General features: G+C 46.8%; 1 protein-coding gene across 1 annotated transcript; it reads right to left on the bottom strand.

The window, feature by feature from the left end:
* Window positions 1–2,257: 2,257 nt before the first annotated feature.
* Window positions 2,258–14,400, bottom strand: LOC117042269 (oocyte zinc finger protein XlCOF6-like). The gene is made up of 2 exons (XM_033141800.1): window positions 12,932–14,400; window positions 2,258–4,307 (listed from the first exon to the last, which is right to left on the bottom strand). The coding sequence occupies exons 1-2, from the start codon at window positions 14,337–14,339 to the stop codon at window positions 3,193–3,195; spliced, it is 2,523 nt and encodes an 840-aa protein (XP_032997691.1). The 5' UTR covers window positions 14,340–14,400; the 3' UTR covers window positions 2,258–3,192.
* Window positions 14,401–16,132: the final 1,732 nt, after the last annotated feature.

Here is a 16,132-nt window from a genome sequence, read left to right as displayed (position 1 = left end):
AGTCTACAATTCCATAAAATGGTGAATGGCCAAATACGTTTATTGACATCTTCCCACAGCCCTGCGACATGGAGGATGAGTCCAGTTTTCGGAGATAGTCCCTGCTCCCACCCTCACCCTGCTGACTTTTATCTCCCATGGAGAGTAGTTTGTTAATGTAAATATCCTGGTATTTTGGTGATCTTAAGGAACAGCCCTCTGACTGGGATCCTCGTCTGACCCACTTCAAGGCAGAAGCAGATTTCACAGCCTTGAGAGAGTTTCCTCTGAGTTGCACCAGGGAAGATTTTCTTCAGCTCCCCTCTGTGGTCCTTGAACTATTTTATTCCTTTAGATGTCAACATTCAAGGAGCGCCACACTTGACAATCCTGGGTGGAAGAAAAAGGGATGATCCGCCCATTTCCACACAACTTCCCCTGAAAGAAGGGGACCGTCAGTCATTGACCTGTTTAAGGCCTTTGAATGTAACCATTCAACAACCCCAAGGTGGTTTATCACAAAACATCCAAATACAGTGGTACCTCGGGTTACAGACACTTCAGGTTACAGACTCCGCTAACCCAGAAATAGTACTCAGGTTAAGAACTTTGCTTCAGGATGAGAACTGAAATTGTGTGGCGGCAGCAGGAGGCCCCATTAGCTAAAGTGGTACCTTGGGTTAAGAACAGTTTCAGGTTAAGAACGGACCTCCAGAACGAATTAAGTACTTAACCTGAGGTACCACTGTACAAGAATAAAAAGTCTGTTTCAATCCAGTCTATCTGGCAACCATCAAGGGGAATAGATTTGGAAGCCATTTTCCCCTGGGCAAACCCTTCACACACCGCATGGTCTCCTGAGGTGAGTCTACTATGCATTTGATTTCAAACACACACACACACACATTAAAACCACCTCGACTTTCTTGACATCCGGGTCGGCTTCTCTGAGCCAGAATGTTTCATCAGGTGCCAAAAAGAGAAAAACGAAGAAGGCGCCTCTTAGTCTCAATAGGCAGGGAGTTCCAAAGGAGAGAAAGGAGAGGAAAACACTCCCAGGGGCCCAAATTTACATGTATTTGTTTGTTTCTTTATTAAATTTGTATACTGCCCTTTAACCGTAGATCTCAGGGCAGCTCATACTGTAATGGCAGAAGGAGAACCAGGACCATCAGGTCACACTAAGACAGGGAGCAAACACTAGAAAGGCGGCAGGTGAGAAGGATTTCCTCAGAGGGAAAAAGACCCGGGCATCACCAAGCGCAGGGAGGGTTGGTCTGTGGAAGAGAGGGATACTCTGGGTTGTAGAGGGTTGGACTAGATGACCCCTGGGGTCCCTTCCAACTCTACAACTCCATGAGTCCGGGAGGGTGACCTGGAGTGGGGGGAAAGGGCTTCAGGGGACCCTGCATGATCCTCCCAGGAGCAGGCCTCAGCCCAGAGGCCGGGAATGTCCTCCAGCAGCACCTGGCAAACCCCCTTCCTCTTACATATCAATGGAAAGATAATTTAATGAAGAATGTAATGCAATAACTTTCATGAAGGATTATTCATTACAACAGCAGTCATAAAGGAGAAAAGTGAAACACACAGAAAAAAATAGATATACACTTTAAATTGCTGCGTTGGCACTTTGCGATAAATAAGTGGGTTTTGCGTTGCAGTTTAGGTCCTCGGTCTCTACAAGGTTCGCCATCACTGCCCTCGGATCGTGTCCAGTTGCCAAGGAGGAGGGAGGCTTTCCACCCTCAGGGCCCAGAGTGGCTCCTGCCTTGGGGCAGCTGGTGGATTTGGAGGAAGTTGACCCTTAGCCCTCTCGGTGGGGACCTGCCTGAACCTCCTTCCACATTACACTCATCATATTGTTTTTTCCCCTGTGTCATTTAGGGACAGCGTTCTACACACACTTGTGTCACTGAGCTCCCCCCCCCCAGCACATCCCTTTGAGATGCTCTGGAAGGGCCCCTTTTCCCCTGTGCCCCCTTCCCTCCTCATGCAAGACATGCAGCTTGGAACAGAGCCTTTCCTGGTTATGCCACTAAATACCCCTTTTATTTCTCCTGCCACCAAACGTAACTATGCACAATATCAATATCAATCAGAAGAATAGGTGAGGGTTTCAAGATTACCTTGGGCATATAAGTAGGTGCTTTCAGTCTTTCTGTGTCTTCATGGTTCCATTATTGCAATCATAACAGTGGGAGTTATGCTGCTGTTCCTACAATATTAATCTAACTCTGCTTCCAAAGCAGCACCTTTTGTGTTGCGAGGGGTCAGGAGCAATAAAACCCCCCACGTTCTGAAGCCATAAATTACCGAAATGGTGCCCGGTAGGCTTCCGATTGCGCAGTTCGTAAAGTACTTTCACTTTTAACAGCAGAGTTGAAAGAAAGCAAACGCAGCTTCTTGAAGCACACCTCCTGCAATACCGTCCATGTAAAAACAGCAGTCTGTAACAAACTTAAACTGACTCCTTCTCTATCAGCAAAGCAGATTTATTACAGCGAAGCATTAAATTCCTGGAGATTTGGCATACATGACCATCTCCGTTACAAGCGACAAAGGAACTCACACACTCGGGCTGAGAATTACAGAAGTTCCATATACATAGCAAAAACATAAAACGTCAGTTCCTGTGGGCCGGCGCAGCTTGAGCTGTGTGTAACCTTTTCAACTCCTCACAGCACCCCCAGTCTCAGCTCCACTTTGTGCAACTCTCCATCCCCAGATACAAACATTCCCAACACCTGCCACCAAACACCAAAACCAGCTCACTCTCAGTCCATCCTCATTCAGAAGCAACACTCCAGATTCAAACACTCCCCCTCCCTATCTAACAGTACACTAAATATTATATTATGCTTACTATTATGAAATGTTACCTTCGTTACTTTAAATACATTTCAAGACAAATGTTACATACAAACAACAAAGGCTCACATCGGCTGCATGCATTTCAGATAGATTTCCTGTCAACTCAGAGAGAAACATGTTCTGCACTCTAAATGGTTCCACCCAGTGGAAGTCGGCATATGTTTTGGAAAAAATATTTGATAATGACTAAAGTAGATTCCACATTCCCTCTATTTAAACGGTTTCTCTTCTTTGAGTTACTTGATGAATTGTAGAGTATCCACTCTTAGAGCTGTTAACACTCCGAGTCTTTTGATGATTTGTAAGACTTCCAATACAACTAAGCCTCTATCCACTTCCCTAGCACTTATATGGTTTCTCGCCTGTATGAGTTTGTTGATGTTTTGTAAGAACTCTGCTTGTATTGAAGCTGCATCCACACTCCATGCATTTAAATGGTTTCTCCCCTGTGTGAGTTTGATGATGTGCGTTCAAGTTTCCACTGTGACTGAAACTCTTTCCACATTCCATACATTTAAATGGTTTCTCACCTGTGTGAGTCCGTTGATGAATTCTAAGGTGAACACTCTGAATGAAGCTCTTCCCACACTCCATACATTTAAATGGTTTCTCCCCTGTGTGAGTCCGTTGATGAATTCTAAGGTCTCCACTCTGAATGAAGCTCTTCCCACACTCCATACATTTAAATGCTTTCTCCCCTGTGTGAGTCCGTTGATGAATTCTAAGGTTTCCACTTTGACTGAAGCTCTTCCCACACTCCATACATTTAAATGCTTTCTCACCTGTGTGAGTCCGTTGATGAATTCTAAGGTGTCCACTCTGACTGAAGCCCTTTCCACACTCCATACATTTGAATGGTTTCTCACCTGTGTGAGTCCGTTCATGAATTCTAAGGTGTCCACTCTGACTGAAGCCCTTTCCACACTCCATACATTTAAATGGTTTCTCTCCTGTGTGAATCCATTGATGGTTTCTAAGGTCTCCACTCTGACTGAAGCACTTTCCACACTCCATACATTTAAATGGTTTCTCCCCCATGTGAGTCCGTTGATGGTTTCTAAGGTCTCCACTCCGACTGAAGCACTTTCCACACTCCATACATTTAAATGGTTTCTCTCCTGTGTGAATCCGTTGATGGTTTCTAAGGTCTCCACTCTGACTGAAGCACTTTCCACACTCCATACATTTAAATGGTTTCTCACCTGTGTGAGTCCGTTGATGAATTCTAAGTTTTCCACTCTCATTGAAGCTCTTTCCACACTCCATACATTTAAATGGTTTCTCACCTGTGTGAATCCGTTGATGAATTCTAAGTTTTCCATTCTCATTGAAGCTTTTTCCACACTCCATACATTTAAATGGTTTCTCACCTGTGTGAGTCCGTTGATGAATTCTAAGTGTTCCACTGTGAATGAAGCTCTTTCCACACTCAGTACATTTAAATGGTTTCTCTCCTGTGTGAGTCTGTTGATGTTTTCTAAGTGTTCCTCTCTCAGTGAATCTCTTTCCACACTCCATGCTTTCAAATGGTGTATCCTCTCTATTTTCACACTCCATGTATTTAATGGTTTCTTTGTTATTCCCATTGAACATGGCCCACCGGAATTATGACTGCCTTCTCTATTGTCTTGTTTTCTAGGAAGAGAAGAAAGGAATATTGCACACATCAATCAGCACCTGCTCTTATTTTAACATCTCATACATTCTCTCCTGTCTCCATATGTTTGAAATTTTTAGGAAAGGCAAATGAAATAATGTTAAATAATGGTAATGCATCACCAGCCTTTGATCACCCTTAATTATCGTTAATGAAACAGCATTATCTCAGAATACGGATGAACTGTGGGATTTAGTTTTTATAAGAAGTGGTTTCTCACAGGAAAGGGAGCTACTCTATGTCCATGAATCGGCACCACTATTCATAAGGTTAATAAGTTCTCCATGAAGTTCTTCATCCTCTGCACTGTAATACTCCACCTTTTGGACCACATTTGGTCTCCTTTGACCTCTATATCTTATTAACCATCTGCACAGTCCCTTTGCCTCTGGACGTCCATACAGACCATTTTTGGAGACCCATATGCAGGTAAAACTCAAAAAATTAGAATATCGTGGGGTGAGTTCATTTATTTCAGTAATTCAACTTAAAAGGTGAAACTAATATATGAGATAGACTCATGACATGCAAAGTGTGATATGTCAAGCCTTTATTCATTATAATTGTGATGATTATGGCGTACAGCTGATGAAAACCACAAATTCACAAACTCAGTAAATTAGAATATTGTGAAAAGGTGCATTAGCTACTCAATCCATAACATCTGCAAAGGCTTCCTGAAACTTTAAATGTTCTCTCAGTCTGGTTCAGTAGGAATCACAATCATGGGGAAGGCTGCTGACCTGACAGTTGTGCAGAAAACCATCATTGAGACCCTCCATAAGGAGGGAAAGCCTCAAAAGGTAATTGCAGAAGAAGTTGGATGTTCCCAAAGTGCTGTATCAAAGCACATTAATGGAAAATTATGCAGAAGGGGAAAATGTGGAAGAAAAAGGTGCACAAGCAGCAGGGATGACTGCAGCCTGGAGAGGATTGTCAGGAAAAGACCATTCAAACGTATTGGGGACTTCCACAAGGAGTGGACTGAGGCTGGAGTTAGTGCATCCAGAGCCACCACACACAGATGGATCCTGGAGATGGGCTTCAGACGTCGTATTCCGCTTGTCAAGTCACTCCTGAAGAAGAAACGTCAGAAGCGTCCTACCTGGGCTAAATAAAACTAGAACTGGTCTGCTGCTCAGTGGTCCCAAGTCCTCTTTTCTGACGAGAGCAACTTTTGCATCTCATTTGGAAACCAAGGACCCAGAGTCTGGAGGAAGAATGGGGAGGCACACAATGCCAGATGCTTGAAGTCCAGTGTGAAGTTTCCACAGTCTGTGTTGATTTGGGGAGCTATGTCATCTGCTGGTGTTGGTCCACTGTGCTTCATTAAGTCCAGGGTCAACGCAGCCGTCTACCAGGAGATTTTGGAGCATTTCATGCTTCCTTCCACAGACAAGCTTTATGGGGATGCTGACTTCATTTTGCAGCAGGACTTGGCACCCACCCACACTGCCAAAAGTACCAAAACCTGGTTCAATGCCCATGGGATTACAGTGCTTGATTGGCCAGCAAACTCGCTTGACCTGAATCCCATAGAGAATCTATGGGGCATTGCCAAGAGAAAGATGAGAGACATGAGACCGAGCAATGCAGAAGAGTTGAAGGCCACTATTGAAGCATCCTGGTCTTCCATAATACTTCAGCAGTGCATGACAGCATCCATGCCACGCTGCATTGAGGCAATAATAGATGCAAAAGGGGCCCAAACCAAGTACTGAATACATATGCATGCTTCTACTTTTCAGAGGTCCAATATTGTTCTATTTGCAATCCTTGTTTTGTTGATTTCATTTCATATTCTAATTTTCTGAGATTGTGAATTTGGGGTTTTCATTAGCTGTATGCCATAATCATCACAATTATAATGAATAAAGGCTTGACATATCTCACTTTGCATGTCATGAGTCTATCTCATATATTAGTTACACCTTTTTAGCTGAATTACTGTCTTGTGGTCAGTTGAAGGAGTGCTCCCCAAGGCTGCTGGTTTGTGTCTTGGACACTGGCAATGGGACAGCACCTTCCACTGGAGGAGAGGATAGAGGGTTAAACCAGGGCTGGCCAAATGGCACTCAGCTCAGTCCCCTCCTTGCCCCTCTCTGCATGGGGAAGTTGTGCTGCCCGAGGAGGCTGCCTCAATTTCCCTCACGGTGGAGCAGGCCCTGAGACTAGCCTTCTCTCTGCCTCCCAAAATACAGGAAACATGACAAAGAAGGCCTTGGAATGTCACTGTGCAACACAACAACAACAGGAACACCACCACCAACAACAACAACTGGTTGTATGTCACTTTGGGCTACGCTGAGGAAGAGAAAGCGACTAATAGATTCAATAAATAAATAAAAATAACATATGTAAAAATAACACAGGTTGGGGGGGGACCACCCAGGGGGGACCCACCCATTTCTATAGTACAGGTTTAAGAGATCTGATATAGTGGCATACAGTGGTACCTCGGGTTAAGACTTAATTCGTTCTGGAGTTCCGCTCTTAGCCTGAAACTGTTCTTATCCTGAAGCAAAGTTCTTAACCTGAAGTGTTATTTCTGGGTTAGGGGAGTCTGTAACCTGAAGCGTCTGTAACCTGAGCTACCACTGTAAAGGAAACCAGGTGGAATGAAGAGAAGGAGTTGGGTGCTTCCTTCGCTCGCTTTTTTATTCCGATTTCCTTTCCCGCAAAAAAAGTCTTGTGGTCAGTTGAAGGAGAGCTCACCCCTTTGCCAAAGCAAAGTTGCCGGAGGGAGGGAGGGACGAAGATGGGGAGGACCATGCCGGGATCGCCTGCCCCACTGACTTCCGGAGGCTGCTGTCTTGTGTCTAGGACTCTGGCAATGGGAGAACACCTTCCCCTGGATGAGAGGATAGAGGGTAAAATCAGGGCTGGCCAAATGGCACTCAGCTCAGTCCCCTCCTTGCCCCTCTCTGCATCCGCTGCCTCAGTCTCCCTCACGGTGGAGCAGGCCCTGAGAACAGCCTTCTCTCTGCCCCCCCCCCCCAAATACAGGAAACATGACAAAGAAGGCCTTGGAGTGTCACTGTGCAACACAACAACAACAGGAACACCACCACCAACAACAACAACAACTGGTTGTATGTCACTTTGGGCTACGCTGGGGAAGAGAAAGCGACTAATAGATTCAATAAATAAATAAAAATAATATATGTAATAATAACACAGGTTGGGGGGGGAGACCCTCACTCACTTTTTTATTCCTCTGCGGGAGGGGCTCCTTTATCCCAGCAGCGCCTGAATCAGCCCCTCCCCCCTCGACTGATCCACAGAAAGAAGGGGGAGGGGAGGGGGGAGCACTCCCCTAATTTCCTTTCACCCCCCTCGCCCCAAATCCTGCCCTCCCTTCTCAGCAGCCCTGTTTGCAGATTCAGGGGGAAGAAAAGCGCATCCTTCTCCCGCCCCCAACCTCATATATAGATATATATTGCACCTCTTTTTCCTCCTCCTCCTCTGCAGTCCTTCTCCTCTTCCGGAAATGTGGATGGAGGCCCCTCCCCCTCCCCCCTTCCTGCCTCTCTAGGAAGCGGAGCTCACTGACCCAGGGGGAGGAATGAGTGACGTCTCCCTCCCTCCTCCTCCCGAACCAGCTCCGTTATGCTGTTTCTTTCCTGAGAAGGTCCCGGGTTCGATCCCCGGAGGCGGCAGGGAAAGAGACGACGACCCCCCTCCCAAAAAGTCCTCCGGGGCACGAAGGTTACATTCCCCCTTCACCTCTTTTAATCCACTGCTGGGAGGGGACAGGGGATCCCGTCCTTTTTACACACATTTCACAACGGGGGGGGGGGGGAGGCAGGGGTGTCCCCGTTACAACAGCCCTGCAGAGCAGACCGGGTTTGTGGGGCTTGGATCAGGAACTAAAGGGGAGTCCAGAGTCCTTATTGCGGGTGCCTTTTTGAACTTGGGCTTTGCTGGTGGGGCGGGGGGGGGGCGCAGCTCAGTGGCAGAGCAGCTGTACCCCCTTTTTTGGCTACGAGGGAGAGACCCCCTCCTGACTCGCCCCAGGATCCTGCAATGCGGGTCAGGTAGGGGCGCCAGTTGGGCATCCACTTCCTAGGCGAACACAGGCAGGTCCGGCTCCCCTCAAGACGGATCCCCCCTTTTCCTCTGGCAGGAATCCGTGGGGCGCTCCAGCACTTGGGTATCTTTCGGTGGTGGCAGAGAAAGAGAGGGATTTCATGGAAGGGTTAAAGGACGCGAGAGAGGCCTGGATAGAGACCCTCCTCCCTCTCTATCCTCCCTGCTGGTCTTGGGAGGCCCCTGCGCACTTGGGGGCGGATGGAGGAGGAAGTTGGGGGGCTGAGGGAGGGAGGGGAGCAACGTGGGGGGAGGGAAGCCCAGCAGGACATGGACAGCGGGGAGACAGACAGAGAGAGAGAGAGAGAGAGAGAGAGACGTGGCGTTTTGGGGAGTCCTCTCCATCCTAGGTGCTGGCGGGGGGGGGGGAATGTGCAGAGGGGCTGCCTTGGCTTCTCTCTCCTGGCGAGGAATCTGCTACTCCTCCAAGGTCTTCCTGACAAGGGGGGCCCACTTCCCCCACCCCCTACATGGTTCAGGTCAGCTGTTGCCTTGGAGACGCAGGATTATACCAGATGCATTATACCAAATGAAACCATTGGACCCCCTGGGAGAGGAGAGGCTCCCCTCTCTCCGGCTTCCGGTATTAGCTCTTTTTTCCACTGCATGGTTGGTCAAAGGTGATGATGGATGTACAGCAAGCCAGAAATAGGGGTGGAGGATGCTATAGAAATGCATTCAGGGTTTATATATTGGTAAAAAGTAAAGGACCCCTGGACGGTTAAGTCCAGCCGAATTCGACTATGGCGTGTGGTGCTCATCTCCACTTTCAAGCCGAGGGAACCAGGCAGCTTTCCGGCTCATGTGTGATAGGGAAAAGTTCCAGCCGTCACCTTCCCCACCGCGCAGCCTCACCGCGAGGTCTTCATGCCAGCGAGTGCGGGACTGTAAAGCTGCACCCCTTTCTACACCCCCCCCCGACGATGAGCGGGGCATCCATTTCCCCCCTGTTCCTGCCATTCCCCTTCACACTAGTTGCACAAGCACCCACATAAACTCTCGCGATAAAGGGTTTCCCCAAAAGTCCCGAAATGCGCCCCGAAAAAAGCCTCCGAGAAGCGCTCCTGTCAAAAGCGCTCCTCGTACCCGCCATTTTCTCAATGAACGGCAAACCCACCAATCAGGAGCATGCATTCAGCTCAGCCTGCAAAATGGAACGTTCAGTGATGTACTCAACACCTTCACGCTTGACTGCACGCTAAGTGGGTATTGACAGGCTCCCTGCTGCGAGAACAATGGAACTGAAACTAAAATGTATCCAGCAAGGGAGGTTATTAATTATAACTTGTTACAATGTAGCGACTGGGCAATTTGGACTCTAGGTGGCCCGTTTGACAGCTCAAAACCGTTTATTACTATAAAAATCAATATCTCCTGAATGCAATATCCTATCTGCTCGATTCTGGTGTCTTTCTTCTCCTTAGGAAATAACCTTTCTAGCCCCTCGGTCCCCGCCATCCTCCGATCATCAGAAGTTTATTATTCTGATACTATATGATTTTTGGACTTCCATCTCAGTGACTTTCATAATCCTTTAAGCGAGGGATCACGTACTCATCCAGGTGCAAGAGGAAATGCACCCATCCCAGTAATCCACCCAAGCACCCTCCGATCAGTTGCCATGGTAGCAGACATCCTCTCAGGAGTTTCCTATTGTTCTCTCCCAGTGGAAACTCTCAATGTATATTGTACCCACCCTAAATCCATTCACCGGTTCCTGCCATCCTTCCTGATATGTAAAACTTGTTTACCTGTATGTAAATCTTGCTAGAACCTCCTCTCTCCCCCCCCTTCTCTGACGTTTCTATGATGTATTTCGCTATGTATTCTGGGCAATTGCGGGAACTTTTAGAAGTCCGTGACACCCTTTGTTCGGGGTTCGGATCCTCCTGAACCTTTTTGCGCAATAAACTCCTTTGCTTTTGCTCCAATCTCCGGCTGGTCTCCATTGCCTCCGCAGCGAACCACGGGCTTTCTCTGTAGGACCGGGAGCTGAGCAGCCTCTACCCCGGTAATTTCCGTAACATGTGGACAACGTCTCATGAGCTGATACAAATTCCAGAAGAACTACACAAAATCTACAAGGAGACTCCCAGTAAGGAGCTTCAGTCCGAGTTCACACTTTACATCAACAGACTAGTGTGAGACTGGTGGTGGTGCTTTGGAAGCAGAGCTGGTCAGATTATGTCAGGATGCTGTCAGCGACTCCCAGCCGTTGCCCAGAAAAGTATAAAGACAAGGGAAGATCTCCTATTGTGCTTTTTTATTCAGTATTCACAGAGAGGGGCTACAGAACTCAGCCTCTTGGAGAATGGCGTTGTCTCAGCCCCCATCCCTCCCATTTCCTCATTTGCTCCTAATAGAGATGCTGCTATGTGCCCTCCGCCTTTGAGCTCTCTGCTCTCCTACTTTCAAGGCTTGTCACGTTCTGGCAGATGGTGTGCCAGGGATGCTTTCTAGTGACAACGTGTCAGCCAGGTGTTGCTCTGCCTCTCCCATGATTTCCCTGCCTCTGAGTTGAGACCTCCCTCAAACCCCTGTTGTAAATCTATACAGGATTCCTCTTCCTCCTCCCTGGAAGGGTCAGGCTGGGGAGTCAGTCTCCACCTTTGCTCCTCTGCCCACTCCCTGGTAAATTAGTATTATAGGAGCAGCACCATAACGCCCATTATCTGATGTGGAGGTGGGGGCTCCCTTAAACTTCTCTCTTGAGGGGAGTGCAGCCTCAAACCCTCAATGGAAAGTGTGACGGAACCTGCACCTCTCCAGCTCAGTAGCAACGATCCGGCTCCTGTTCCTGTGCAAGCAGCAACGCTGCCTCCCACTCCTCCTTGCAACATCCCTTGGCCGCTCGCTTGCTGCCCATCACTAGGAAAACAGAAGTGTGGCACTCAAAACGGAAGTTATACTCAGAACAGAGCATGTTCAATGGAAAGGTAATTTAATGAAGAATGTAATGCAATACCTTTTATGAAGAATTATTCATTACAACAGCAGTCATAAAGAAGAAAAGTGAAACACACAGGAAAAAAATAGATATACACTTTAAATTGCTGCGTTGGCACTTTGCGATAAATAAGTGGGTTTTGCGTTGCAGTTTAGGTCTTCAGTCTCTACAAGGTTCGCCATCACTGCCCTCGGATCGTGTCCAGTTGCCAAGGAGGAGGGGGGCTTTCCACCCTCAGGGCCCAGAGTGGCTCCTGCTGGTGGATTTGGTGGAAGTTGACCCTTAGCCCTCTCGGTTGGGGACCTGCCTGAACCTCCTTCCACATTACACTGATCCATATTGTTTCTTCCCTGTGTCCTTTTGGGTACAGCATTCTACACACACTTGTGTCACTGAGCTCCCCACCCCCCAGCACATTGCTTTGAGATGCTCTGGAACAGCCCCTTTTCCCCTGTGCCCCCTTCCCTCCTCATGCAAGACATGCAGCTGGGAACAGAGCCTGTCCTGTTTATGCCACTAAGTACCCCTTTTATTTCTCCTGCCACCAAACGTAACTATGCACAATATATCTATAAATCAAAAGAATAGATGAGGGTTTCAAGATTGCCTTGGGCATAGAAGTAGGTGCTTTCAGTCTTTCTGTGTCTTCATGGTTCCATTATTGCAATTACAACAATGGGAGTTATGCTGCTGTTCCCATAATATTAATCCAACTCTGCTTCCAATGCAGCACTCCCTGTCTCAGCTCCACTTTGTGCAACTCTCCATCCCCAGATACAAACATTCCCAACTCCCTCCACCAAACACCAAAACCAGCTCACTCTCAGTCCATCCTCATTCAGAAGCAACACTCCAGACTCACACACTCCCCTTACTATTGTGAAATTTTACCTTCATTACTTTAAATACATTTCTAGAAAAACGTTACATACAAACAACAAAGGCTCATATAGGCTGCATGCATTTAAAACTGATTTCCTGTCAACTCGGAGAAAAACAGGTTCTGCACTCTAAATGGTTCCACCCAATGGAAGTCGGTATATGTTTTGGAAAAAACATTCCATAATAACCAAAGCAGATTCCACATTCCCTCAATTTAAACCGTTTCTCTTCTTGGAGTTACTTGATGAATTGTAGATTATCCGAGTCTTTTGATGATTTGTAAGACTTCCACTACAACCTCTATCCACTTCCCTAGTACTTTCATGGTTTCTCCCCTGTATGAGTTTGTTGATGTTTTGTAAGAACTCCACTTGTACTGAAACTCCTTCCACACTCCATACATTTAAATGGTTTCTCACCTGTGTGAGTCCATTGATGTTTTCTAAGGGCTCCACTATCAGTGAAGCTCTTTCCACACTCCATACATTTAAATGGTTTCTCACCTGTGTGAGTGCGTTGATGAATTCTAAGGTCTCCACTATAAGTGAAGCTCTTTCCACACTCCATACATTTAAATGGTTTCTCACCTGTGTGAGTCCATTGATGTTTTCTAAGGGCTCCACTATCAGTGAAGCTCTTTCCACACTCCATACATTTAAATGGTTTCTCACCTGTGTGAGTGCGTTGATGAATTCTAAGGTCTCCACTATAAGTGAAGCTCTTTCCACACTCCATACATTTAAATGGTTTTTCACCTGTGTGAGTCCGTTGATGAATTCTAAGGTGTCCACTCTGACTGAAGCTCTTTTCACACTCCATACATTTAAATGATTTTTCACCTGTGTGAGTCCGTTGATGAATTCTAAGGTGTCCACTCTGACTGTAGCTCTTTCCACACTCCATACATTTAAATGGTTTTTCACCTGTGTGAGTCCGTTGATGAATTCTAAGGTGTCCACTCTGACTGTAGCTCTTTCCACACTCCATACATTTAAATGGTTTTTCACCTGTGTGAGTCCGTTGATGAATTCTAAGGTGTCCACTCTGACTGAAGCTCTTTCCACACTCCATACATTTAAATGGTTTCTCCCCTGTGTGATTACGTTGATGTAGTCTTAGTGTTCCACTATTAGTGAATCTCTTTCCACACTCCATACATTTAAATAGTTTCTCTCCTGTGTGAATCCGTTGATGAATTCTAAGATTTCTACTCCTAGTGAAGCAATTTCCACACTCCATGCATTTAAATGGTTTCTCCCCTTTGTGAGTCCGTTGATGAATTCTAAGGGCTCCACTATTAGTGAATCTCTTTCCACACTCCATACATTTGAATGGTTTCTCACCTGTGTGACTCCGTTGATGAATTCTAAGGTGTCCACTCTGACTGAAGCTCTTTCCACACTCCATACATTTAAATGGTTTCTCCCCTGTGTGAGTCCGTTGATGAATTCTAAGGTCTCCACTATAAGTGAAGCTCTTTCCACACTCCATACATTTAAATGGTTTCTCCCCTGTGTGAGTCCGTTGATGAATTCTAAGGGCTCCACTATTAGTGAATCTCTTTCCACACTCAATACATTTCAATCGTTTCTCACCAGTGTGAGTCCGTTGATGTGTTCTAAGGTGTCCACTCTGACTGAAGCTCTTTCCACACTCCATACATTTAAATGGTTTCTCCCCTGTGTGAGTCCGTTGATGTAGTCTCAGTGTTCCACTAGTACTGAAGCCCTTTCCACACTCCATACATTTAAATGGTTTCTCATGTGTGTGAGTCTGTTTATGTCTTCTAAGGTTTCCACTCTGACTGAAGTACTTTCCACACTCCATACATTTAAATGGTTTCTCCCCCGTGTGAGTCCGTTGATGACTTTTAAGGTGTGCACTCTGACTGAAGTACTTTCCACATTCCATACATTTAAATGGTTTCTCACCTGTGTGACTCCGTTGATGAATTCTAAGGTGTCCACTCTGACTGAAGCTCTTTCCACACTCCATACCTTTAAATGGTTTTTCTCCTGTGTGAGTCCGTTGATGTTTTCTAAGTGTTCCACTGTCAGTGATGCTTTTTCCGCACTCCATACTTTCAAATTGTTTATCCTCTCTCTTTTCACACTCCATGTATTTAAATGGTTTCTTCGCTATTCCCATTGGGCATGGCCCATCGGAATTATGGCTGCCTTCTCTATTGTCTTCATCCGACCAGGGGTGGGGGGGATCCTATTTGTTTTCTAGGAAGAGAAGAAAGGAATATTACACACATCAATCAGTACCTGCTCTTATTTTAACATCTCATACATTCTCTCCTGTCCTCCATATGTTTGAAATTTTTAGGAAAGGCAATTGAAATATTTCATAGAATCATAGAGTTGGAAGAGACCACAAGGGCCATCCAGTCCAACCCCCTGCCAAGCAGGAAACACCATCAAAGCTTTCCTGACAGATGGCTGTCAAGCCTCCGCTTAAAGACCTCCAAAGAAGGAGACTCCACCACACTCCTTGTCCTCTCTCGCTCCGCTTCCCTTGCTCGCTTTTTTATTCTGATTTCCTTTCCTGCAATACAAAGGGCGGAGGGATCTCCAAGGACGCGCCCCGGATCTGCAATACAAAGGGGGATGGGGAGCACTTCCCTACTTCCTTTCATCCCCCCTCACCCGAAATCCTGCCCTCCCTTCCCAGCTGCCCTGTTTGCAGATTCAGGGGGAGGAAAAGCGCATCCCTCTCCTGTCCCCGCCCCCAGATATATAGATGTATTTTGTAGCTCTTTGTCCTCCTCATCCTCCTCTGCAGTCCTGCTCCTCTTCCAGGAATGTGGATGGAGGCCCCTCCCCCTCCTACCTTGCATCCCCTCCCCCCCTTTCTGCCTCTCTAGGAAGCGGAGCTCACTGACCCAGGGGCAGGAATGAGTGATGCCTCCCTCCCAGAACACACAAATTCTCCTCCTTCCAAACCAGCTCCATTATCCTGTTTCTTTCCAGAGAAGGTCCCGGGTTCGATCCCCAGAGACGGCAGCGAAAGAGACTCTCCCCCCCCAACTCTGAAAAAGTTCACTGGGGGACGAAGGTTACATTCCCCCTTCCTCTCTTTTAATCCATTGCTGGGAGGAGGGGACGGGGATCCGGTCCTTTTTACATGCATTTCACAACGGGGGAGGCAGGGCCCTGGTGTGGGGTGTCCCCGTTACAACAGCCCTGCTGAGTAGACCGAGTTTGTGGGGCTTGGAACAGTAACTTACGACAACCCGGTCTCCTCCTGAGATTGGATGTCCTATTTGAACTTGCCGCAGCGCTTCTGCCGGCAGGGGCCCCCTCCCCCCTCAATCAAACATCTTAACAAAATACCAAACTAAAAATAAAAATAGAATACAAACTTAAACAGCTACACATTAAAACAACCCCCATCCAAAAGCAAACAACATCCCTTTAAAAAAATTACAGTGGGACCTTTGTTCCCAAATGGCTTAGTTGAACAAATTGGCTCCTGAACACCTGGAAGTAAGCGTTCCAGTTTGTGAACGTTTTTTGGAAGCTGAACATCCTCTTTGGCTGTCGGCAATTTCCTGGGCCAATCAGCCAGTCAGAAGCCGCGCCTACAACATGCCTTACTCGCTTTCAAACTAAGGAGCCCTTCATAGAGTGCGCTACCTCCAATACCGCCCTGCATAATAATAAGAATCCACCCACTGAACCAAGGAACGAATTAAGTGC

Source organism: Lacerta agilis, chromosome 2, assembly GCF_009819535.1.
Source record: "Lacerta agilis isolate rLacAgi1 chromosome 2, rLacAgi1.pri, whole genome shotgun sequence".
In the NCBI taxonomy this organism is placed as follows: Eukaryota; Metazoa; Chordata; class Lepidosauria; order Squamata; family Lacertidae; genus Lacerta; species Lacerta agilis.
Note: the sequence above shows the minus strand (reverse complement) of the source record. Positions and strands in the feature narration are given on the sequence as shown.